The following is a 27,330-nucleotide window of genomic DNA, read 5'->3' on the forward strand; positions in this document are numbered from 1 at the left end:
TGGACAACACTTCACTGTCCTTAGAAATGCATTAGGCCAGGGCTAAACACACAAAAAAACAAAACGCTGTGATAAATTGCGGGCTATAGAAATGCATGGAGTAGCTTTGAAAACCTCTTTAAAGTCGTGCCAGACAAGTGTGTAGCTGAGAAATCCCAGCATGTAGTGGTTAAAAAAAAAAAAAAAAAGTCCTGGCAAATCGCTCGAATGGAGCAATTTTGAAGATATTTTCAACTACTCCATGCATTCCTATGGACAGCGATAACTATTATTGTGAGGCAGAGCTCCCTCTAGTGGAAGGCTAAAGTGTGACAGCTAGAGTAGAATAGAGATGGATTTGTAATAAGCTATAATTTCTGAAATGGCAGGTTACCATCAATACAGCTGCAACTCCATTCAGGGAAAGCTGGGTGTCAAAACGTGCGCATGTTAATGTCATCCATGTTGGTTGTCACCCAGCTTGAAATAGACATGACTAAGAAATGGCTCAATAGGAAAAAAAAATCTACAAGATAGAAGAGAACTCCAGGAGCCATTGAGAACATGTATATTTGAAGGAGTCAGTTGACTTGTCCGGGATTCAATAAAAAAAATAATAAGTTTGCTAGTTTTCCCAGAAACAGTGCCCCTCATGTACATAGGCAGTGTCCAGTATTGCAACTCTGCCCCTTTGATAATGGATCTTCCATTAACTTGGATCTTGTGACTGTGTATATTCATGAGAAGTGACGGGACTGGCACCAATCTACCTGTCTAAGCCAATGTAGGTATCCGACATCTGTTGTCCACAGCTTTTTGATGTCACCCAATATCAAACTATTTAAATAAGGCTAGGGCGCCGAGAAACAGTCAGCAAGTTGTGGTAAAATCACAGGGTTAATACGACCATGCTGTAACCTCAATGTTACCCTGAGGAAAGTGGTGCAAGTGACATTGCAACTATCCCAAAACCGCCAACCGTGTCAGATCTTTTTGTGACGGCTGCAAGGTCTCCTGCGACTTAATTCTATTCGGAAACGTTGAGGTTGCGTCAATCTATTTTTTTACCGTGTCTCATGGGCAGTGCTGTGTCGCTATGGAGTCCTAGTCTTAGGCATCATGCACGAGTCTTGTACAGATCCTGTATGGAGGTACACGGAGTTCTGTATAATGGAGTTGTAGGCACTTTGTGTAGTGTCGTATACCTCGCTGTCGTGGGAATATGCAGGAAAAGCCTTAGGCAATATTCCAAGTTTTGGGACTTCCATCACAGAATCCGTCAAATTTGACGGGAAAAATGCTGCAATTAATGCTATTTTTCTGGTCAAAACGACAGACACTTCAGTGGAACCAGACAGACCCCATCGTAAGCCAATAAGACTCTAATATAAGTTAACTGAAACCACAATGCAAGTGTGAACAGAGCCTAAAGTCCCTTTTACACTGGGCGATTATCAGGCAGACGAGGGTTCATATAACGCTCTTTGCCGATAATTGCCCTGTGTAAACAGGGGAACGATCCGCAGATGAACGAGCAAACGCTCAATCATCTGCTGGTTGTATCGTTTAAGTAAAAGATTATCGTTGTTGGCAGCACATCTTGGTGTGTAAACAGAGAGGCGCTGCCGACATAATGGATGGGGACGAGTGATCGGAGTAACATCTGCTCGTCCCCAACCATAGCTCTGTGTGATAGGAGCAAACGAGCGCCGATCAACGATGTTTCGTTGATCGGCGCTCACTGCACCGGCCTATTGTCGGCTGGTATAAAATGCCCTTTAAAGGGGTTTTCCGAACATTTTATTGTGGCCTATTCGTAGGATAGGTCACCAATATCAGATCAGTGGAGGTCCTACTTCCGGCACCCCTCTCGATCAGCTGATTGATGGGGACGTAGGGTTAGTCACCACAGCCTCTTCAGTGTTTACCAGGCAAAGCACCGTACACACAATTAGTGGCTGTGCCTGGGATTGCAACTCTGTCCCATTCACTTAAATGGGACTGGAACTGCAATCCCAGGGACAGCCGCTCAGGATGTGTATGACTTTGTGCCCTTAAACTGTTGAAAGGCCACAACTACTAACGCCTTGGCCCCATCAATAAGCTGATCGGTGAAGGTGCCGGGAGTCGGACCTCCACTGATCTGATATTGATGACCCATCTCAAGGAAAGGCCATCAATAAAACATGTCCGGACAACCTCTTTAATATGAAATCTGAGGCATACCGAGGAGCAGTACGAGCCCATACACTTCTATGGGTGTTATAATTACAGCTTCGTACAACTCTGATATTTTGTGGAGCTGTAGAACTTGTATAGCGTGAGGCGTTGTAGTCCTCTTATGACCATGGATGGCTTTACTTAGATATCCCATAGATGCGCACCCTTCAGTCCATTGAAATAAAGGAGTTTCCCTATTAGAATGTCCCAATGACTGCATCGGTGGTGGTCCCAGCCCTTGATCCTCCTACACCTCATTTTTTAGGACATGTCAGAATATATTTAAAACTTGAAACCCCTTCATTTTAAAAATAACAAAATACCAACATGTGTGCAAGAAAATGAGACCGCCAACATCCAAAAATATTATTTATTAATATAGATCAATAAAAATATAGAAGTAAAATGTACATGGAGTAAAATGAACAGGGTCCAATAGACACGTGTGAAAGAAAAAAGACAAATGTAAAAAAAAAAATATAAAAATACTCGGAAAAACATGAAAAAATAATATTTGTAGGTAAAACATAGTTCTAGGTGTGATTTCATGTGCAATGCAAGACAAGCGGTTAAGTCACGATTTCCAAATACTATTCAATACTCATAAATAGAGATATAGTATATACATATAACACATCACGATAGAGGGACAGTAAGGCTTTCTGTACATATTACATGGATTCACATTCCTTTACTCTGGGCCTCGAATATGGGTCATTGTTTGCCAGCTGATTAGAAACTACAACTCCCAGCATGTCCTGACCAAGGGCATACACAGAAATCAAAGGACCCCGTAGTAAAACTCAGAATGCTCCCCTACATTGAGAGCTCCGGCAAATGTAAATGTCCTGTAATTTTATGCATTTTTATAGGGGCTTGATTTCAGTTTTTCACACCGCTTCACTTCCCACAGTCATAGAATTAATTGCCTGCAGCCACCACTAGGGGGAGCTCACTGCATACAGATTTATACTGCTACTATTAAACTCAATGGGAGCTGGAAAAATCTATGTAGTGAGCTCCCCCTAGTGGTAGCTACAAGACATATTAGAATGAAGGAGAAGTGTTGCCCCTCTCACCACAGACCTAGTTGTCTTGTTCAATTGAAAATATGTCCCTAGCTAGGATGCTGGGAGTTGTAGTAACTCCAACAACTGTTATCATGTAACTCTGTGATAAGTTTCCCAGTGAGTCTGGATCACTCCAGCCTCAAGATGTGACTTTCACATGAGATTTGGTTGACTATAGTCTCCGTACCTTTTTTTTTTTTTTTTTGCTATGAGCATCATTAAAGTGCCAATGTATTACATTCCAATTATATTTACAACTTGTCTTAGATGAAAAAAAAAGTTGAAAGACCTGACCCCATATTTAAATAGAACGGCCTCTGATTACATAATTTGTGCCATAAAATGGTATTTCCTAGGCCATTGTAACTTTAAACCACATACAAAGCCACAGCCGCTGCCCATATCGCAGGCACGTGCAATGGGCTGGAAGATCAGCCAATCAGAATGGGCATTTTGCTGGTAAACCCCCCCCCCCCTGTATTACTGAAGTGCATGTATGGATTGGCTGTTGTAGTACCGTACTATACTGTAGAGAGGCGCTACTAATGTCCTGTACTGCTCTTTATCTGGGCCAGGAGGAGTTGCTGGTGTGGACAGCAGGTGAGGGCGCCCCATTCTGTTTCTCTGCTACACTCTGTACTGTACCTGAAGAAGCTCCTGTCCTGATCATGGGAAGCGATTTAGGGTGCAGTCACACACGGCAGGTTGTGTGATTGAAAATCTGTTCCATTTATCTGGATGGAACTTGTAGAAATTCATGCAATTTCTGCAACAAAATCTGCCGCGTGTGACTACAGCCCTCCAGACTTTTATATGGAAGGACTTGCTTTATCTGTATTTGTTATCTGCTTCTTTTGGGGAGATGTGCTGCCGACTAGCGATCCATTTTATGTGCCGTATAAAAGATCCGATTAGTCGATGAACGAGCGTTTTTTCATTCATTGGCTGATCGTTGCTCTGATTATACAGTATGGACGCTCATTGGCCCGTGTAAAAGGGCCGTTAGCCAGAATGTAGAGCTGCTCCAAAGAATAAAAATGATACATTGCCCGCCATCTTACTTGGGGCAGAATGTTCTGGAAATTCTGTATCTGGAATAAGTTTGCTGTTTAACTAGATGCAATGCTTATTAACTTGGCACTAACCATTTATTTTTATTTTTTCTATTAACGTGGTTGTCGCTTTGCTGTCCTGCCGGCTAGACATACTTTGCCTTGCCTTTAGGCGGCACTGTGTGTATGGCCTGCAGGAGGTCAACCGGCAAGATAATTCCAAGTAATTGTTGCCTTGATTGATGGCAATGTTTAATTTTGGTTATATGATTGAACGCGACTCGGCGTGCCTGGTCCGCCATCTTACTTGGGGCAGAATGTTCTGGAAATTAATGTTCTCTCCCCCTGGCCCATACTCCCTTGCTAGTTTTCCCCTCTCTGTCATTGCTTTCCCCTATATGTCATGACATGGTGTTTAGGTTCACCTCAACAGATTGCCGTTACCACACCTTTGTGCCCAGGTGTTGGCGAACCCGAACTCTATCAGTAGTATCCCCTGTGCTACTGCCCACCCTTTTCGGTCGATTTTCGGACGAATTTCCCTCTTCAGTTTTCCAAATGCATATTTGTCTCTACACCCCTTTTTACCTATTCTGTTTCTCCCTCCCCTCTCTTTCCAGCCCTTCTTTCCCTTTCCCCCTGCCGGTCAGAACTCATTATAAAATCATCAGATCATACATATGGCTACTTCTGCCTTGAAAATAATCTCTCATAATGTCCAAGGCTTCAATTCGCCACATAAACGATCGAAGGCATTTCATTTCTACAAAGCCTGTCATGCGGACATTGTCTGCCTCCAGGAAACCAGGTTCTCTGTTGCCTCCAAACCACAACATCTTAGTGCACACTTTCCTGTTTTCCATTGTTCTTATGCCCATGAAAAGCGACGCGGGGTAGTTATTGCCTTCAGAAAGAATCTCCCTTTTCTTTGTAACAAGGAAATTCTTGACCCTACTGGTCGATATGTGATTCTGGTCGGTACTCTATTTGATGTAGAGGTGACCCTAGTGGGATATTACGGACCAAATGAGTTTCAAACAGAGTTTTTTTCTCACTTATTTAAACAGATAGATGCCAATCGAAAGGGCTTGCTAGTGGTCATGGGCGACTCAAACCTGGTAATTAATCCAGCTTTAGATAAATCCCCGACCCTGACATCATCCACACCTCAAACTTCCTCGTCTATGTTTAGTGACATGCTACAGGCTCACGATCTACATGACCTGTGGAGGGAATTACATCCCAATACAAAAGATTTTACGTTTTACTCCAACCCCCACTCCTCTTTTAGTCGCATTGATCACATATTCACGTCTCAGCGTTCATTACCACTATGCTCCGCCGCAAAGATACTTAGCACACCCTGGTCTGACCACAACCCGGTTGAGGTCTCCTTCTCTTCTCTAATCCCACGGGGGCTATCCTTTAATTGGCGACTAAACGACTCCCTTTTGACATCCAAAGACTCATTCGCACAGATTGAAGAAGCGGTTAAGGAATACTTTAACTTAAATGTAGGTTCCACGTCTTCGCCGATCATACTATGGGAAGCCCATAAAGCCACCCTGCGGGGGACTCTCATTAGGTTGGGGTCTATTAAAAAAAAAAACAGAGAAAAGAAGATAACAGACTTATACCAAACACTAGCACAAAAAGAAAATGCTTGGAAACAGACGCCTTCACATGCTAATAAAGCGTCAGTTGAGGCTACCAGATTAGAGCTTGACCTTTTATTGACGGAACAGGCTGAACGTAAGCTACGATGGTCCAAGCAGCGCTATTACTCGCAAAGCAATAAACCGGGTAAACTTTTAGCACGTCAGCTGCGAGTTCCCGCTGCGCCAAAAGAACCAATTAGATTGCGGACAGCCTCCGGCACAATAACAGCAGACCCTAATAAGATTGTTTCCCAATTTCAAACTTTCCTTTCCAAATTATACTCATCCCCCCCACCTTTTGATCCCTTGAAGGCTGAAGGCTTGCTAGCTAATTTGGTTTTTCCAGATATTACCTCCTCTAATCTCGAAGCATTGGAAGCTGAGATATCTGAGACTGAAGTTCAGGCAGCTATCAAGGAATTAAAACCTTCCAAATCTCCTGGCCCAGACGGTTTCTCCCCATTATATTACAAAAAACTTTCTCCGCTCCTAAGCCCATATTTGACCCAACTCTTTAACATTATCAGAACTGGCACAACCCTTCGGACACCAACCCTGACAGCCCATATTGCAATGATCCCCAAACCTCAAAAGGATGCTCTTCAAATTACCAATTATAGGCCAATATCCCTCCTGAACACTGACATAAAAATTTTAGCTAAAATCCTGGCGGTTAGAGTAAACCGCTTCCTTGACGGGATTATACATGGAGACCAAGCAGGCTTTGTCCCTGGAAGACAAACAAGCGACTGTACCAAGAGAGTTATATCCTTGGTTCACCTAGCACGCAAGAGAAATGTGGCGTCAATGCTTCTCTCGCTCGACATTCAAAAAGCCTTCGATACAGTATCTTGGTCTTACATGGACTTTGCCTTGGGGAAGTGGGGTTTTGGTAGCCACTTTATGTCATGGGTGCACGCCCTCTACTCCAACCCTACTGCTAAAGTCTGCTACGCGGGCTACCAGTCTGCTTCTTTTCCTATTGAACGGGGCACCAGACAAGGATGCCCTCTATCCCCTATTCTATTTATCCTAGCACTTGAACCCCTAGCCATGATGATTCGCCAGAATCAGAACATTAGGGGACTGGAGTTAGGGGGAGTGCAACATAAATTGTCCCTCTTTGCAGATGATATGCTACTCATGCTCTCCCAACCCCTTATTTCCCTTCCTAACTTAATGCAAACTCTATCAGATTTCGCTGCTATTTCTGGTCTTACTATAAACCCCGCAAAATCTATCGCTTTAAATGTTAATCTATCACAACAAACCCTGCACTCACTACAAAGCCATTTCCCCTTCCAGTGGGCCGGACACTCATTGAACTACCTGGGTATCCAGTTGACTCCCTCCTATGAGCAGCTGTATTCCGCTAATTACCCCTCCCTTATTCGCTCAATAACATCTTTGATGACATCCTGGCAATCCACCTATTTATCTTGGATAGGCCGTATTTCTGCAGTCAAAATGACCATCCTTCCAAAGCTTCTTTATTTGTTTCAAACCCTGCCAATCAAAATCCCAGCACACATTCTGCGCCTCATCCAGAATCGGATCTCATCTTTTATTTGGAAGGGAGCACGCCCTAGAGTATCCAGGTCCACCCTCTGTTCACCAAAGGCAGATGGGGGACTGGGGGTTCCGAATGTCTCCAAATATTACCAGGCAGCTATGATAGCACCCTTAACTAAATTGCATGCTTCTGCAAATATGCCTCTATGGGTGTACCTGGATATTCCGGAGATGTCGCCAACCCCGATCCAATCAGTGCCCTGGTTACCTCCCTCTTTCCGCTCCTCCCACCTATCACCCCCACTCATGCACATTTTATCGGTATGGGACTCAATTAAATATTCTAGCAGATTGATCTCGCCGCATCTTCCCCTCCTTTCCCTGTGGCATAACCCTTTATTCTCCCCAGGTACAGACAATTACCAAGCCTTTAAATGGTGGTGGACTAGTGGTATACTCAGAGTCCATCATCTTCTAACGCCCACCCATTCCCGGATTCTCTCGTTCTGTGAGCTTCAGACCTCTCAGCAGATTCCCAACGGCGAAGTGTTCCGATATCTACAACTTAAGAATTGGATTACTTCTCTTCTCCACAACAAGACTGCTTCAGACTCTTACTCACAGTTCGAGCGAATCTGCGAAAACAACCCTAACACTAAAGGGATCATATCAGTCTTGTATAAATGGCTCCTTAACAACCCCACACCTGTTCCCCACACATACGTGGATAGATGGCACCGGGATCTGGGGGTGACGCTCGAACCAGCAGATTGGCATAATATCTGGAGTATAGTATCACACTGCTCCATTAACACAAATATTTTAGAATCGGCTTATAAAGTCATGATGAGGTGGTATTTGGTTCCTAGCAGACTTGCACGTGCCTTTCCCACCTACCCTGCCTCTTGCTTTCGTGGTTGCCACTCTCCCGGTGACATGCTCCATATTTGGTGGTCCTGCCCTAAGCTTACCCGATTCTGGAGTAGGGTATTTGGTCTCGCCCAAAGTCTGTTTGGCATTATTATAAGAAGAGATCCGAAGATAGGCCTTCTCCATCACAAACCCCCAGAGCTTACGAACGCACAATTTCGGTTATTCTCTTATATCCTTTTGGCTGCAAAAATAACTATAGCCCACTCTTGGAAAAAACATACAGTAACTTTTGCAGGGGTTAAAACTAGAATGGACCAGATGTTTGTGAACGAAAAACTCACAGGAATCTTACTAGATAGGGTTGCCGGGTTTGAGTCGCTTTGGTCGCCCTGGATTAGCTACGCATACCCTCACTTACCTGCCAATATGATCACTGCTTATTAAGTCCAGTGACTTTTCTTTTCATTCTAGATTTCTGACCGGCTCCTCCCCCCTTACCAATCCCAGTTTTCCGCTATATTCTTCCCAACCCTTCTATTCCCCCCTCCTCTGTCTCTTGTTGTATAGGATGTTTCCTTTTCATATATTGATCCTGCATTTACTGTCATTGCATTCACGAATGCTTGTCATTTTGTTTTTTATAACAACATTATAATTCATTGAGTGAAATGGTTTATATTCAATTTTATTTTAATCTGTTTTTGATATATGTCTTTTACCTAAATGTAAAAATGTTCAATAAAATTTGTTGAAAAGAAAAATGATACATTGCATTATGCAGTGTAGCGTCTGAGGGGGTGGAGCGCGACACAGTTCCGCCCAAGGTTAGGGCTACACGGCACCAACGGATGCACAAAAAAAAGTGTAATCACTGTTTGGCGCTGCGTGCCTCGGAGTAATGAAAGCGAATGTGACCGCGGCACTACAGTCCCAAGAAATCCAAACTCAAAGGATTTCTTGCGTATTTAGAGTCACGGCCGCTACGAGTCACTACGTGGTCAAATTTGCTTTCAGTACTGCGATGTATGCAACGAGACACAGAGTATGGCCGTGTTGTCGTGTAGCCATAGACTAATACAGGGCTTCAGTTATCACTCATTATATAGGATTGGCCCAGGAGGGGCTGTAGGAGATTAGAAAAATGTTTCTTTCCCGAGAAACAGCGCCACTCTTGTTCAGGCTGTGACTAGTATTGCAGCTCAAGACACACAAAGGTCAGTACAATACATGTGAATGAGATTTTACAAAGCCCCATTCACATGTGGCGGAAAAAGAATCTGCATGGTTTTCAGGGAATGGTGAACATTTGAAAATCCGCAGCAAGTCCTACATTCTGCTAATATGTTGCAGAGGATTTGCATCCCTAAACAGAAATGGGCAATAGTCCAGAACTTATGTGATGTTGGCCTATCAGGCCGGTGCTGTGTGTATATGTACGAATGGTGTGAAGATCGAGGTCCTCCTTATATGTTTAGTAATACAAATAAACCTATAAATTGACATATTATCCATATAAAAGCTGCGTTATATTACATACATGCTAAAATGGTCCCAGCTGCATTATAGAAACTGCTTTTCATGAAAAAATATGAGATCTCTGCTACAATCGCTCCCATCATCCTGCGCGGAGTGGAAATAATTTATGGTTTAGACAATGAAACAAGACGTCTGTAGTGTATGGCGATAAAATTCACAGAAATAAAATTTAGTGTCTCATATTAAGGACTTTTCCCCAATTTTTATTTGTAAACTATAGCGAATAGTGTGTTCATACATCATGTCTTAAAGGGGTATTCCCAGAATCCAAAACGGTCACCTATCCAAAGGACCCCCCATCAATGAAAACAGGGGTCCTGAACCCGCTGTTACTAATCCTCACTGCTCGACCATAGCGGGGAGGACATTGAACAGAGCGGCAGTCGAGCATGCACCCACCACTCAATTTAAAGGATAACTAAACTTTCAAAAAACTTCAGAGATGTCAGTGCTCAGACCCCACCGATCGCTAAAACGAAGCTGCAGAAGTTCTCAGGTAAGCGCTGAGCCACTTGGTGTCTGATCGGATTTTCTCAGAAAGCCAATGTGTGTAGAGTCAATAGAAAGTCGAGTCCAAGAAAAGCCGATCAGAAACAAAAGCGGCTCAGCGCTTACCTGAGAACTTCTGCAGCTTCGTTTTAGCGATCGGTGGGGGTCTCCGTGCCAAGACCTCCACCGATCAAAACTTCTCATATATCGCTCTGATATGTCGAAAGTTTAGTTACACTTCACTGTTTCTGTCGTTTCCATATACTTGAGTATAGCGCGTGGCTGTTGCCGTCGTCTTTGTCGACAGTGAATTGAGTGATGGGTGCATGGTTGACCGCCGCTCCATTCAAGCTCCTCCTCACTGTGGGGGGAACAGTGCGGAAGATCTGGGTGTCTGGGACCGCCGTTCTCCTGATAGGCGGGGGACCCAGAGATCAGAAAAGTATCACCTATCCTGTGAATAGGTGACAATTTTTGATTCTGGGAATACACCTTTAATGAAGATACTTTGTAAGAAAGGGATGTAAGACCACGTCCGTTCATATGTTCTATTAGAGCATATGACCGTCAGAGGAGCAGGATTACACTATGCAAGAGCTGCTCCTGCTCCGGTGTACTCCGCTCCACTTCTTATTACATGGTGGGCCATTCATTTCATTGCTAGCTGCAACTTCCTCCAGTGAAATCAGCGGATCGCCAGGAGCTTTGGGGTGCGTTCACACGCAGCAGATTTTGTTACAGAAATTTTTGCGACTGAAAATCCGTTCCATTCGTCTAAATGTGGTTGCTTCTGGAGCAGGTGCACGGATTTCTGCCAGCCCCATGCAGATGAATGGAACAAATTTTCAGTGGCAGAAATTTTTGCCACAAAAATCGGCTACGTGTGACTGTCCCCTTACTGCAGATTTAATGCATATTTTGCATGTTTTTTTTTTTTTGTTTTGTTTTTTTAGCCCAAACCAGGATTGGATCCAGGAGAGGAGACCTTTCTTTATATGTTTCTTCTGTTTAGGTTCCGGCTTAAAAAAAATAAAAAATATCGCATGCAAAATCCGTTATAGAAAGACTATCTGGAACAAAGGGGCACAGCACTCACTTGAGCACTTCTGCCACTTTATTTTAGTGATCGGTGGGGGTTTCAATGCTCGGACCCCCACGGATCAAAACTTTTGAAATCTCACTCTTTAAAAACACTCTATAGGGAAATGTTTGGCCGATTTCTGGTTCCCCTGACAAAATCCACTTAATGGAGTTGTCTGTGATAAGACAACCCTTTAAAAGAATATTTTTTTTTTTTTTAGGCTTTGGTCCCATGCACATGGCAGAGCATGGCGTATGGAGGCACTATTCAACACAGAACCATAGGCACTCTGTGTGCCACCGCGCCATATTACAGAGGTGTTCTCTCCAGAAATAACAAAAAAGAGGCGCAGATACCGTCAGGAGACAGGCTTTTTTTTTTCCTCTCCTAATTATTATATTCTCCCCCCGCCATGAAGCATCGCACGTAAATTAGGAACGACTTCCTAGTCTGAATAAAATCTACAGATTTGACACGGTCACTGTGTGCAGGGAACTGGAAACAATAAATCTCACGTCTATATTCAATATTTTCAAAAGGCACAAATGAAGATGTATGAAAAAGTCACATTCAAATTTCCCATCGCTAATAGATGAAATATAATCCATGATCAAGTTTAATACAAAGAGCAAAAAAAAGGTCCTAAATTTCTGTACCTGCCGAGTGTCTCCTGCCTCGTAGGTCAGGGAGCAGCGATCTTACCTCACAAGGACTAGTCACAATATCAAGTAGTAACACGTAACTTCACAAAGGGATTTAATACTCTTCTGGTTCTAAGAAATGTTCAGAATATCCGTGTCGCTATTCCGTGTTACTTGTGAGGACACATCCTGAGCCGTGAAGGTCCGATAGCCGGAGACGTCCCCTCACAATTCAGTATTCGTCCTTTCGTTACGATTTCATATCTCTGTGCAAGATGCTGCAAAGAAATTGGGAAAAAAAGAGCCCTTAAAAAAAAGTGGGTCAAGTTTGTACAGGTGACATCACATCACCTGACAGCCAATCGTAACGCAAGGCCCTGTGGCAAGGGATTGGCCACAATGGTTATGACATACCACAAGTAGCTCTAGTGTTAAGTATATTATAAAAGCTTAATGTTTTTCCAATAAGACGGAGCATTAGGGGGATTAGTAAAAATTCTGGGACAACAGCTAGTAACGCCTATACACCGCTTCCTTGGAAGAAGCGTATGAGGCGGTCGGCCACGTATACACATTAGTGGTTGGTTAAACGATTATCTAGCAGGCTACTACCTAGGCCACATGGGCGAGCTGAACAAACATTTTTATGGGATATTTCAATAGGAAAATTGAGATCAGCGGCTGCTAGACACCCCTGGCGCTGCTTATCGCCTAGAAAAACAACGTAATGGATGGGTTAAAATCCAACCTGAATGACAAGTTTTTCCAGGAAGGGTATGATTTGACAGTCAGGTTTTCTCCATACACATTAGATTGTCAGCGAATCAAATATCTGATGTGTATGGCACCATCCTTGCTGATTTGTAGGGATGTTAAGTTTTTATTTCTCAATTTTATTCATTAGAAAGGAGTTCTGCAACTTTCTAATATACTTAGTGTTTCTGTCACTCCCTATTTAAGACCTGTGCTTGCTGTAAGTGAACGAGAACATTTTGGTTTACATCCAGAGAATATAACTAGATACAAACCAAATACCTCTCACAGCGAAGGGCTCATTGCACATGCACATGTTTTCTTGTCTGCAAAAATGCGGATGAATTGCGGACCCATTCAATTCCATGGGCCCATGCACAGAACCATGGTTTCCACGGTCCGTGCATTGGCCAGAAACCCGGACGGCAAAAAAGTAGAACAAGTCATTATACAGTCCGGATTTGCGGTCCGGGCTTATTTAAACCAATGTGTGCCCAGTCTGTGAATTGCGGATGGCCCGCATGTGACACTCCGCGGCCGTCCATGCCGTAATCACGGACCGTGCACTAGGCCTAAGAGTTTACTACAATTGAATATAGTCTAGGCGCTATAATCTAAACCACTTGGAACCCGGGCTTTTATATTTTACCTGCACTGATACACTGTAACAAACTATCAGAGCTAGAAAGATTTTATATCCTGCGTTATAGAACTTTTCACTATAACATGATTAAGCTTTATTTGCATAAACCTGGTGACCAAGATCTAGCAAACCCCACTAACATGTCATGTGCCCCCTAATTTTAACCTGGTATAGACTGGTGATCTAGAAATGTAAAGAGTATCTATACTGTCATCAAACTTTTCATATGACCGAGACATATCAGAAGTTTGGGTCCGGGTGCTGAGACCCCACCATTACTGAAACGAAGATGCAGCTGAACGCTTTGCTCCTTAAGCTGTGATCGGTCAAGCTCCCTGTCAAGCTGAAGACGGCTTACTAAGGCCTCACGCACACATCCATTGCCAAATATACGGCCGAGAAACATGGACAGCACACGGATAGCTTCCGTGTGCGGTCTGTTGTTTTAACGGACCAAATTAATAGAATGGCCAAAACTGATCCACAAAAGATGGACAGGAATAGGACTGGTTTTATTTTTGGCGGAATGGCCACACTATTCTGCTAAGAAAAAAACGGAAATAGAAATGAATGGGTGAGATATCAGTTAAAAAACCAGATAGCACACGGAAGCATTTCACGGTGTGTGAGGCCTAAGATGTTCTATGAGAGCCTTGTTCAGCCTGACGACGAGCGCTGATCACAGCTGAAGGAGCAAAGCACTCCGCTGTGCACTTCTGCAACTTTGTTTCAGCAACCGTGAGGGTCTCAGCACTCGGACCCAAACTTCTGATATGTCTCTGACATATCAAAAGTTTGATGAAAGTGCAGTTCCTATTTAAGGTGCTAAATAAGAACATAAATGTTGCTCGAGTTGTTGGCTGGAGTCACATTTTGATTGAAAGTTTCATGTGTGAAGGCGCTCTTACAAGGGCCAATGATCCGGCAAACGATCGTACGACGACTGTTCTGCTCTTTTAAACTGCATTAAATATCACCGTTGACAGCAGCACATCTCCTGGGAAAACAGGGAGATTTGCTGTGGACATGATAGAAATGTATGGGGATCAGCGATCGTCGTAACGATCACTCGTCCCCAGAAATAAGCGATCATTGCTCGAGTGCTGATCAATGAGCTGTCTTGTTGATCGGTGATCGTTTTTACGACCCATAACGGGCTGTGTAATAGAACCTTTACTCCATTCATTAACAGATGACTGCCGTATCAGACAATATAAAAAAAAATTGTGTCTTCTGTAACTATAGAGACACAGATTTGCATAGGATCTGTATACTCGAAATGGAAGTCTTTATTGAAAATCTCCTCTGCACAGTTGCTTTAATTTTGTATTACTGTTTTATTTAAAATGTAAAGAATTTTAGATTTAAAAAAAAAAAAAAAAAAAAAAAAAAAAGGGCTGCAACATGATCTATACCCAAAGTTATTGTAAATATTTTTAAGCTGACTTTGCAAATGTCATCACTTGTTCTAATGAATACTAACCAACTTCTGCAAATCGTTTTCCGTTTCCGGTTCATTCGTAGAGAGAAGTTACCACGCACCTGTCCAGAGTGTGATGAGTGTTCTGGGAGACGGATGAAGCTCTCAAACTGCCGACACTGCCGTGGTAAGATCGTCTTCCTCGAGCTGATGGCGTATCGTAGATCTCCCCTACACCCTAGATGTGACCGAAAAAGCACATTGTGAGAAGATGAAGTTTGCTAACCTGACAAGTGAGGCCCTGTTCATATCTCGTTTTGGCCCTACGTTTAGCGTGTACGTTGAGAAAGTTGAGAAAGCACCTGGCGTAAACGCTAAACGCGTACATAGGGCTTTGTCAGACGGAGGACAAAAAGAGTATCCTTTAGGCCAGTATATACGTTCGTCTATATATTTTTTGCGGTATACTAAGCTATTCCATCCTGCAGCGTCCAGTATAAAAACATATACATTTAACATGACATACACATTAAACGGATGCCATTATAGCCTACGGGTGCTTAACAGTAGCATCGTCACCTTAGGCTATTATGACATCCGTTTAACATGTACCTTATAGGATACTTTTAAAGTAGGTCATGAACTCTACATGTATGGGATCCTTTTACCGTATACTACATGAACTCCTGACCGCTTTCCATGACGTATCCGTTAAACAGATAACGTTAGAGCCTATGGGTGACGGCTGCCACTGTTAGGCATCGATCACAGCTTACATTTAACAGATACTTTGGGAGCTTATCCTACCGTATACATTAAACGTAGGCTAATTCAGTGATCAAATGCGTGAGGAGGTTAAAGAGGAGCCGTCTGCTCTCCTGACATGTCTGTTTTAGTAAATACTTGTACGCGTTTACCAGTTGGGGTGTCCCTACAGCATTGATTGGACAGTGTCAGATTGCGTAGGGACACGTCCTGTTGACAAGGAGAATAGTAACAACCAGTTGTCAAAGTATTCATACATTTCCAGGAGGAATAACAGAGGAATGGCAGAGTGCTAAGAAAAGATGCTCCAGAATTTTTATTGCATGAGGAATACAAGTATTTATTAAAACAGGCATGTCAGGAGAGGTGACAGGTTCTCTCTACTGCGCCACACATGAGAGCGGACAAGTCCTATATAAAATATTCTATAGTCATACAGTATCTGTGATGTTTTATCTTCTGTAAAGAGTTATTGTAAACTTCACAAATGTAACTGTGTGTATATATATATATATGAATTTCCATTATAGGACTGCAGGAGAAAGCTGTAGTAGAGATCTAACTATACAAAGCCCTGGACGTAGCCATGGCAACCAGAATAAAAACAGATTGTTTACATGGCTGTTGCATTCAGAGAACTAGATAATAATGCAAAATAGAAACAATGGCCCTCATTTATCAAAACGGTCTAACAGGAAAACTGGCCTTGTGGCCCATAGCAACTCAGGACCGTGCACATTTTTTTAGGGACGTGAAGCTCCAATTGGTTGCTATGGACGTCAAGGCCAGTTTTTCTTTTAGACCGTTTTGAAAAGCGTGTTTACCACAGGCGGGATAAAACTGTGGAATTCTGTGCAGAAATCCTGCAGTATTTACAGTAGCAGCAAAGTGGGTGAGATGTCCGCAAATCTCAGCCACACGTTGCGGGAAAAAAAAAATGCAGAAAGCGTCCCGCGGTGCGACTTTCAAATCCGCAGCATGTCAATTTTATGCTGCGTGTTTTGGCTGTAGACTTGAATGGGGAGCATAAATTCTGCAGTAAAATACGCAAGTCGAGTTGCGGTTTGTACAGCGTTCATTCAGTGGAAGCGATGTAGAAACCGCTAGAAATCCGCAGGTGCACAACGTTCGCTACAGTCAAATGCAATGATTTCCGCAGCCACTATTTGCTGCGTATTTCTGTGACGGATTCACCTGTAGATTCAGATGCAGATTTTCCGCTTTGGAAAATCGGCAGCGTATCCCGTCTATGGAAATTTACCGTAAATGAGGCCCAAGGTTTACATTAAAGTGAATTACTCAGTGACTGAACGGCTTTGATTCTGCATGAAGTACTTTGTATAAAACCATCTGTGTGAAAGTAGATTTCTCCTCCCTATCCCCTCGGGTGATCATATACTAATTTTCATTTCTAGAATATCGGAGCTTCTGCCGCTGAGGTGTGGGATGTAATACTTCACTATATACCAACTGTAAGAATATTTGTAAGCGCTGTATAAATAAATTGTTTTATCTACGTTCCTTTGTCTTTTATTGTTCTCCAAATAGTTAATTTTAATTAAACGCTTTATAGACATTGAACAAAAAGTTAAAAAATAAATGTTATACATAGAACAAACATCTGAACTCATGTTTAGGATATCGCGTTATGTGAAGGAATACGGTGTGCGATAATTTTTTTTGGGGTTCATTTTTTTTTTTCCTTTTAAAGCGACCAATGGGCGACGTATGTCAGGGAATACACCCAACATATACTTCCGACTTATTGCTATGATGTGAACAGAGCCTGTAGGAAGGCTGTCCACAAATTCTAAGATCATAACTGCTGCAAACAGACCAGTGCAGCCGATGATATTTTATTGTTGTTCTTATCAGAATGGTACAGACTGAAGGCTGCAGAGGTCACGAGGACATTAAATTGGGTTGTCCAAGATAACAGAAAAACGTCTGCAATCTCTTCCAAAAGCAGTGCCACGGCTGTGTACAGGTTAGATGTGGTATTGCAGCTCAGCCCCATTCACTTCAAATGGAACTAAACTGCAATACCACAACCTGTGGTGTGGCGCTTTTTATGGAAGATAGCAGCCATGTTTATTAACTCATGGACAACTCATTTAAAATTCCCAGCAGCTCCCTTCTTATCATCCTCTTATTCAAAAGGGGAATGCAGGTTTAAGAAAACACTCAGAGAACAGCGAATACGCTGTATTACGCCAAGTGCAGGGCCTGAGGGAGTAGCGTATGACACAGGGACGCGCACTTTAGTGTCCTTTCAATTACTTTATCTGCCCCTAAGACCTCATGCACACAACCGTAGCAGTGTGCATGGTCCGGGATTACGGCACGGGCAGGCCGCGGAGTGTCATACACGGGCTGTTCGCACACAAGATTTGCATTGACTTCAATGAGCTCTTTTCACAAGGCGCTAGGTATGGGGATGAGCATTTGTTATTCCGCTCGCTCGTCCCCATACATTTCTCTCAGGTTGGCAGCTCATCTCTCGGTTTACACAGGGAGATGTGCTGCCGACAATGATGATATTTCTTGCAGCATAAACGATACGATCAGCCGAGCGTTTTCTCGTTCATTGGCTGATCGCTGCCCTGTTTACAAAGGGCGATAATCGGGAATGAGCGTTCGCAGGAATACTCATTTGCCTGATAATTGGCCCGTGTATAAGGGAAAAAAAAAAGTGAGCCTCATTGCTTCCATCAGTTTTGCCTGGAGTGTTTCTTTTAAATGAATGATGTAGGAGTGAAGATCCTTTGCCTTACCTTGGCTTGAATTTGCTTTATTAAGTCTCTTATGTAAGGCAAATCCTTGGCTGGGATATATTTTTCCAGCATCTTGTCAAAGTCTGGATGAGACATTAGATAATGCAACATCTTTCGGCCAAAGAACCTGCAGAGAAAAAAGGTTGTACATATTAATACATGTTTTAGCACAAGTCTTTAGTGGGGGACTTAGAATAACAAATCTGCTCGGCTATAAGCAGTTTAAGTGATGACGGCCAACACAATATACAAAATCACATATCCAGGGGCCTGGCGACCACATGTGAATCATTCACCTTTCTTACACTTCTACCAACAAGAAACGGACCATTCGCCCCATCCATCATGGGTATTAAAGAGGATCGGTCACAGGAAACAGACTTTTTATATTGTAGTTACCCTGTTGTATCAGTAAATGTGCCCCAGCGAGTCCAGATTTGGTACTAATACAGGCATATTGCTAATACACCGGTTTTCTGGGACTGAAAATCCGTTCCATACACCTGAATGGGGTTGCTACCGCAGCATGTGCATGGCTTTTTCCATCAGATGTATAGGACAGTTGCAGAAATTTCTGCAACAAATCCGCCATGTGTGAACGTACCCTAAATGTTCAGAAACTGCCTAAGTCCCCCACAATTCAGTCTGACTATCATAGTAAATAGATTGGGGGAGGTTTGCGGGTGCAGTTTTTTTTCTCTCACTGTGGCTGCGTGCAGAAGTGGGAAGACCTCGGATGTGCGTTACCATCAAAACTAGCAAGAGCCCACACACAGCAGGAAGAGAGCGGATTTGTTGCAGATTTTCTGTTCGGAATTGCGGCGACTGGACGAGAGTTAAACATTTTCATCCACACGCACTGAATATTTGCGGTGTGGAAAATCAGACAATGCTGCGGAATTTTCAAATCTGCAGCATTCTTATTTTATTCTGGATGTTCACTGTGAATTTTTTTTTACCATTTCTCAATGTAGAAAAGGTCAAATCCACAGCAAAATTCCACAACAAATCCACTACGTGTGTGGGTAACCTTACGAGCTGTATAATAAAATTATTATAAATTCACTGAAATGCAGGCGACTACTCACCTCGTCTCCTGTGAGCCATCCTGAGCGAACCTCGCAATAGCAGGCAGAGCCCTATCGGTCATATCCTTTATTCCAGACAGAATCCGACCCGGTCCCATTCTCTCCACTAGATCAGACATGTGTTGTGCTGTACATTTTTTGACCAGAGTGTTCAAGTGGCTACAGATTAAAAATAAATTTTCATGAAAACAATAATTACATTTATCTAAAAGATATTGAAGTGAACATTTTAGTGAAGTGTCATTACCTAAGTCCTCCATTTATGAGGGCGGCAAGAGCTCTGACCGGCGTGACATGCTGGACCATCGCACCCAATGCCTTGTCCACATCCTCTCGCATGAAGATGTTTGATTCTCCGGCCTTGTGTAGAAGTACGCGGACGCTATTGTCCAGCTCATGATCCATGTTCTTCTTCAGATGTGTAAACATGTCCCCTAAACAGGCGATAGCGGCCCGGGAAACCGTGGAGCGCAAGTTCTTTACCTAACGATGGAATCAAAATGTAAGGTACAGATAGGAAAGAGATGAGTAACCAATAGGGTTATACTACAGCTCAATAATACATATATATACATCTCACCTCTAGTGTTACCGCAATCTTAAGGTCATGGAGTTTTTCAAGAACAAGATCAGAATGGAAGACGGTAAGTGATCGCACCAAATTCAAGCCCTCGATCTTCCTCTCCCTGTAAATGTCAAGTCACAGTCTAAGAACGTGTTCGCGATGGATCATCATGGTTAGAAATTGTCTTAACAGTTGTTCAAAGATAGTGGGAGGAAACCGTAGTACCAAGAGGAAACTATGGCTATGACGGAGAACATACAGACATCGTTCCAGTCAGATTTTAACCCATGGGTCCAGTGCAGGCGGGACGGTGGTGCAAATATTTTTAACTAAACCATGATTAAATACAGGGGTCAGCAACTTTTTGGCACTCCAGGTGTTGTAAAACTACAGCTCACGATCTATGTTCTTCTTCCGCTACGACGACGCCAAAAGACGGTGGGCGGTCATTAAGGAGTTAAAGGCTATGTACACTTTTGAAAGGGATTTTTTTTAATAAAAAGGTTAATCAGTGTGAGTGGTGCAACTTTATAATTAGTTTTTATTAAAAATGTATTTTTACTTTTTGGAGAGACAGCTCTTCTGTATACAGAGCAGCTGTATCGTTTGCTAAATCCTGTTCCAGTTAGGTCCGTGGAATCGCTGGGTTCAGTGTCAGCGGGTCCTGCATGTCGATCCACCAGTTATCCATCGCATCCAATTTCATAACTTAGATGTGATAGATTACAAGTGGATCCTGCGAGTCAGAGACACGTAGGACCCGCTGACACTGAACCCCTCCGGTGCACGGGACTTACGGATTAAGGTCTTAGCGAACGATACAGCTGCTCTGTATACAGAATATAAAGCAGCTGTATCTCAAAAAGTAAAAATTATTTTTAATAAAAAATTAGAAAGTTGCACCAAACACACTGATTGAATTTTTTGTTTAAAAAATAAATAAAAAATCCCTGTCAAAAAGGTGTACATAGCCTTTAACGAGGAAGGGAATATAAAAATAAAGCCCAGCTCCTCCCCATAATGAGGCTCCGATCATGTTTTACAAATGTCTGGAGCAGGAATCACAGTGACTGAATAAGTCAAGACAGAATTTGAAATAATTTAATTAAAAGGGTTTGTCCATTGTTAATAAACATTGGATTGATTTTTTTTTAAAAAAAGGGTTTGTCCAGGCACGGGGAGGTTTTTCAGTCATATGATCGGTGGGGGTCCGACGCTTGGACCCTGCACCGATCAGCTGTTCTGGCTGCCTCTGGGCCCCGGATGTTATGCAGTGTTCAGCGGTGCAGCTCTGCTCCTATTCACTTGAATAGGAGCAGAGTTGCAGCAAGGCTGCGATACTGTGACCAGAGACATCTGCTTCCGGCACGGACATCTGGTGCCCGGAGGCGCTGATCGGTGCAGGGAACGGGTGTCGGATCCCCACGATGATATACTGTGGATAGTTCATCAGTATGAAAAACCGCCCCGTGTGCCCAGACAACCCTTTTAATGTTATTTGTTGTATAATTAAAAGTTACACAATTTTCCAGTATACTTTCTGTAATAATTCCTCAGTTTGAGATCTCTGCTTGAGGTTATTCAGTAGGAACATTCATTGTTTACTTACAGTGGCTACAATTCTGTCCATGGTCATGTGATGGACACACAGGTGCAGGGCTTGTTACAGTTACAGTATGTGTATTAGAGCGGTGTCTTCGAATGATCCAAGCTCCTGTGTATCCATCACATGACCATGTAACGAGCCGTGCACCTGTGTCCATCACATGACCATGGACAGAATTGTATCCACTGGAAGTAATCAATGAATGTTCCTACTGGATAACCTCAAGCAGAGATCTTGAAAACTGAGGAATTATTACAGAAAGTATACTGGAAAATTTTATGACTTAAAAGGGGTTTTACAGGGATACACAATTTTTGTACTAATACTCTATGTCAAAATTAATTCAACTTCCTAATATACATTCTGTCAAAAATTGGAACGGATTTGTTCCTATTCCCCCTACCTCTGGCCCGCCGGAAGTTCTGCTTTTCATCCTAGTCTTTTTTTCCTTCGTGTTATTATGCTGACAGACCTGTGTCGATACCTCACTGAGTATCGACACAGGTCTGGCATTGAAGCATAAGCAGAGAATGAACGGCGCGGGCATTGAGGAGGCTGTGGACCAATAGGATGCCTCAAACCTGGGTATACATCAAAAGTCCCGGGTTTGAGGGATCCTATTGGTCCACAGCCTACTCAATTCCCGTCTTGTCAATTCTTTGCTTACGCCTCAATGCCGGCACCATTTTCTTCGTGTTCATGAAGTTCCTCAGTGCCCGCCCCCGAAAATTGTGTCCCTGGAAAACCCCTTTAATTATACAACAAAATAATGTTTATCTTCTGAAACCAGACACCCCCTTTAAATATTATAAGCCGAACTAAAACACGTTTCATTAGTTCTCACTTATCCTCTTACCAGTCATCATCAGGCAACAGTTTAAACACTTCCATGATGGACAAGTCTGGTCTGGAAAGTTGTCTGGGCACCGATGGGTCAATGATATCGGAGCTGCGACTGACAGAAGATCGATCTCTGTAAGGACTCCGTTGTGCTGCAGAAATACATGTTAACCATGTCAGTGTCAGAACTACTAGCGACAGCTACATGCTATATGCTGTCACCTCTTCTGACAGGTCTAGATTAGTAAACACTTGTATTCCCCATGAAATAACAATTCTGAAACATCTTTTCTTAGCACTCTTTGTTATGCCATTCCTCTGTTATTCCTCCTGTAAATGTATAAATAAACAGACAACCGGGTGATAACATTCCCCTTATCAAAGGCTTGCGTCCCTACATAGTGTGACTCAGACAGTACTGAGTGGACGATGTCAGAGTGTGTAGGGTGACAAACAATTTACTCAAGTTTCCAGGAGGAATAACTGAAGAATTGTTAAATTACAGGGAAGGCAAGTATTTACTAAAATTGGCACGTCAGGAGAGCTGACAAGTCCTCTTTAAAAGGTTACCCCAGTTTAAAGATCTCTTTCCCAAATTGCTGAATACGCTAGGAAACAGGGCAGCCAATGGGATCTGGATACTCTGATGGTTTATGGCGATCACTATAACTATAGACCGCTTTTTATAGCCTATAGTCTGTCTATAGGACCATAGAGGTAAAACATTTTGTAGCCGGTTGACAGGCTTCAGAGATATAGGGGCCTCTTACACAGCCCAACATGGGCCATATAAACGACCGCCGATCAATGAGACAGCTCGTTGATAGTCGCTAGTTTGTTGCATTCACAAGGAGCTAGTATGGGGACGAGCGCTCCTTACTCTGATCGCTCGTCTCCATACATTTCTATCATGTCGGCAGCGCGTCTCCCTGTTTACACTGGAAGATGTGCTGCTGCTGCCGACAATGACCATATTTCTTGCTGCGTAAACGATTCGGTTCTGTGAACGCTTGTTTGGCCGATAATTGGCCGCTGTATTCTCTGCTCTTTAGGGGATACATTTCTAAAGCTGGATAATCAATATTTATCATGAGATTGCCAACTTCTGGGGCCATGGTTTTTAAAAAAACATCACATCAAAGGGGTTTCTGTTTAGAAACAGCGCCACTCTTTTTCCACGGGCTGTGTCTGGTACCACAGCTTAGTCCCATTCACTTGAACGGGGCCGAGCTGCAATACCAGATACGGCTCATGGACAAAAATGGCCCCGATTGTGAGGGAAAAAGAAACAGACCCCTTTCTCTAATCTGGCACAACTTCTTTAATCAAGATGCTGAAATCCTTATAAAACAAACATGTGAAAAGCCACCAGTGCCAAACATTTCTGACGGAATAATATTGTCGGTTTTATTTATTTATATTTTAATTTATTTGATAGGCAAACAGTTTTACGTAAGAAAAAAAAAAAAAGTGCATAAAGTGGTTGTCCCTTCCCTCCCCCACAAGGCACCAGTCGGTTAGAAATAAAATGCATCATGGCCTACCGTCTGCAAGCATCTTTGCAAGAATGGTTACCTGAGGATTTCTTCAAGCTGGAAGTTCTTTTTAAGGCTGGGGGACTGATGTCGATGTTCTCTAGGCCGTCTGACCGTGGTCTCCAAGCTAAAACATTCACAGAACACAAGTGAAAACTTCTATAAAAGTTAAAACTTCTTGCACTCCTAATAAAGGGCTTGTCTGCCCCCTCTAAATTCCCTACTAGGGCAGGTTGAGTTAAAGAGGATTTGTCACCAGTTTATTAATTCCCTATCTTCTAAATAATTGAATAGTCGCTTTGCGGCTGATAACTACAGTGGGATTTGTTGTTTTTTTAAATAATTATATTAAAAGTTGAGCATTTTTCTAAATATGCTAATGTGGCTCTAATGCCATATAGGAGGCAATTCTCTTTTCACTCTGGGCGGCGTAATGTTTTCTGTCTGACGACGTCCAATCAGCATCCAGCTTCTCCCCTTCGCTGCCCAGCAACACAGCGTGATCATATAGTATACCGCTTCCATTCCCGACTGTTTATTCAACTGGTGATCTCTCTCTGGTTGTGTCACAGCTAGAACTGCGATGTCCTATGAAAGATTAGAATCTCCTCTTTCATACGCCACCAGAGCCGCTGTTCTAGGTGGCCCACAGCCGGAGATATGGCTGTTTAAAGTGCCCCTTCCCTCAAGTCTCAGTCTCTCACACTGTGTGAAGCAGCTTCATGTTGATAGGACAGCGTCAGGGGCTGGGAGGAGGCTCCGCCTCAGGAGAATCCCTGGTGTTACCTCCCACTTGTCTAATAAAGGCTCATTTACATATTTAGAAAAAAAGCTGATAACTTTTAATACACTAAACTTTTTAGGACACAATTTTCCCTAGTATTATCAGTGTGACCGCGCCTATTAGATTAGCGAGGAGATTGGCCATTACTAAACTAGTGACAGATCCGCTTCTCTTTATAAGCTGAAGTTCTCAGTAATAACAGTTGATCACTGGCTCCTATAATAATTCTCTCCTTCCCCACAATCAGCCCGCAATCTAATCTTTAAAGGAATACCCCTAGAAAAACGGACACACTGTGGTATACCTGGTGCAGGGCCTGAGAGGAAAGTGCATGATTTATATATCTTTGATCCAGAAAGGATAAACATATATACAAATCCATTACACAATGAATAACCTTAAAGGCCTTGTTCACATGGTGAGGATTTGATGCAGATTTCGCTTGTATTTTTTAAGCCCAAACCAGAAACGGAACCCAAAACATAATATATAAAAGGAAGGCATTAAAGGGTTTCCTCTCCTGGATCCAATTCTGGTGTTGGCTTAAGAAATACATGCACTGTGTGAAGGACGACTTATTTGTGGAAACCGGAATACTCCTTTTAAAGGGGTATTCATATTTATTCATACACCCTATTAGGGAAATCAGAGTTAATAGAGGGAGGGGGGCTCCTCTATTCAGGATCGTCATCTCTTGGCCAGAGTGGAGATCGCATATAAAGAGCGTCTCTCGCTCTGGAGTAATCCAGAAGACCTTTCTCAAGCACGCGGTCCTGCTAGACTGAAACGTTGCAAATTTGGGTGAATAAAATTTCCTTCACATTTTGCATGTGCTGCCTCGTCTCTCATCTTCTGGATTACACCAAGGGACATTGGATCAGGTTCTGTTGAGGCGTGCATCCATATTATTTTTCAGATCTGGTGCTGTGATACCTTGTCGTCTGTTCTCGCTCTGGAGGACTTGTCCTGTCCTGCATTACACAGACAACTTATTGATATGATTGGGCATGGTGTAATGCCTAATATCACCTGTGGTGTTGCTGCAGGGAGATTGAACACTAAGGCCCTGTTCACTAGGCGTGTATTTGATGCGCCGAAATAGGTGTAAAAACAAAACCGATTAAGCTTCCCATACATATCAAATGGGAATGCACGAAGTTAGGACATACGTGTTTATTTTTTTGTTTTTTATTCCACAATGTAAAAATTACATTGCGTAAAAAATGTAAAAAAAAAAAAGGCGTAAAAAAAATAAAATTTTTTTACGTCAAAAACACGCCAAATGTTCCCATAGTTAATGGGAGTCCTAATTACGCACCAAAAAACGTGCACAAAACGCATCAAAAAAACACATTTAAAAAAGAGCTTCACAAGAAAAACAAGCGTATTTGAGACTATTTTTTTTGGAGCGCCATGAAAACATGCCCTTGTTGCCAGATTTCTCCACAGATTACAGCGGATCTCTGGGTGCCTCAGCACGGGGAAACTTTGTTAGATGAATCCCTTGAAAATAAGCAGATCACAATTGGGTATTGTCCAAAGAGGAAAACCCCTTTAAAAAGGGAATGTGTCGCGAATTCAGCATTTCTTTTTTTTTTTTTTATTATATTTTTGTACTGTTTTTTGGGTGTATTTTTTTTCTTCCACAAGCTGGAAAGTATTACAAATTAAATAATTTGACATGTTTTCCTATGTTGGCCACAAGAGGGAACACTTCCCAGAATTACAGAAAGGTGAATCAGGTAAAGCAACCTGACTCACAGCTGCTGTAAATGTGGGAGGGAGACTCACCGCCTTGCCTATTTTGGCTACAGGCCAGGAAAAGGTGTCTTCAAATTGCTAAGCAGTGTCCAGCTCCATTTTGGGAGAGATTTTAGAAATGGCAGCTGCTCTAGGACACACCAAAAGGCTAAGGGTATGTTCACACGCTAGCTGTCATTTACGTGTGAAAAGACAGACAGTTTTCAAGAGAAAACAGCTGCCTCGTTTCACACGTAAATGCTCCTCCTCGTATTATGCGAGGCGTCTGAGACGCTCGTAAATCTTGAGCTGTGCTTCATTGAGTTCAATGAAGAACAGCTCAAATTACGTGGCAAAGAAGTGCCCTGCACTTCTTTGCCGAGGCAGTCCATTTACGCGTCGTTGTTTGACAGCTGTCAAACGACGACGCGTAAATTACAGGTCGTCTGCACAGTACGTCGGCAAACCCATTCAAATGAATGGGCAGATGTTTGCCGACGTACTGGAGACGTATTTTCAGACGTAAAACGAGGCATAATACGCCTCGTTTACGTCTGAAAATAGGTCGTGTGAACCCAGCCTTACAATGATGCAAGTTAAGAGGGAATGACTTTTCAGTTGACCGGTTCACACGTCGTGTATTTGATACATTTTTTGGCGCATTTTACGTGGCGAAATTTTTTTTTTTTAAATATATATATATATA

General features: G+C 42.7%; 1 protein-coding gene across 3 annotated transcripts in view; it reads right to left on the reverse strand.

Moving 5' to 3' along the window:
- Positions 1-2,614: 2,614 nt before the first annotated feature.
- Positions 2,615-27,330, reverse strand: part of TOGARAM1 (TOG array regulator of axonemal microtubules 1) — a 51,774-nt gene continuing 27,058 nt past the window's right edge. For 2 of the 3 annotated variants that reach the window (XM_075843938.1, XM_075843939.1), the window contains exons 11-18: positions 24,141-24,227; positions 22,582-22,717; positions 20,135-20,240; positions 19,802-20,037; positions 19,555-19,713; positions 18,467-18,593; positions 15,050-15,165; positions 2,615-12,389 (exon numbers count right to left, since the gene is read on the reverse strand). In XM_075843938.1, coding sequence (XP_075700053.1) covers positions 12,362-12,389; positions 15,050-15,165; positions 18,467-18,593; positions 19,555-19,713; positions 19,802-20,037; positions 20,135-20,240; positions 22,582-22,717; positions 24,141-24,227 — 995 coding nt within the window. In that variant the 3' untranslated portion in view covers positions 2,615-12,361. Of the gene's footprint in view, positions 12,390-14,990; positions 15,166-18,466; positions 18,594-19,554; positions 19,714-19,801; positions 20,038-20,134; positions 20,241-22,581; positions 22,718-24,140; positions 24,228-27,330 lie in introns of all 3 variants that reach the window. The other variant, XM_075843940.1, reaches the window with a different exon arrangement.

This window comes from Rhinoderma darwinii, chromosome 12 (genome assembly GCF_050947455.1).
Source record: "Rhinoderma darwinii isolate aRhiDar2 chromosome 12, aRhiDar2.hap1, whole genome shotgun sequence".
In the NCBI taxonomy this organism is placed as follows: Eukaryota; Metazoa; Chordata; class Amphibia; order Anura; family Rhinodermatidae; genus Rhinoderma; species Rhinoderma darwinii.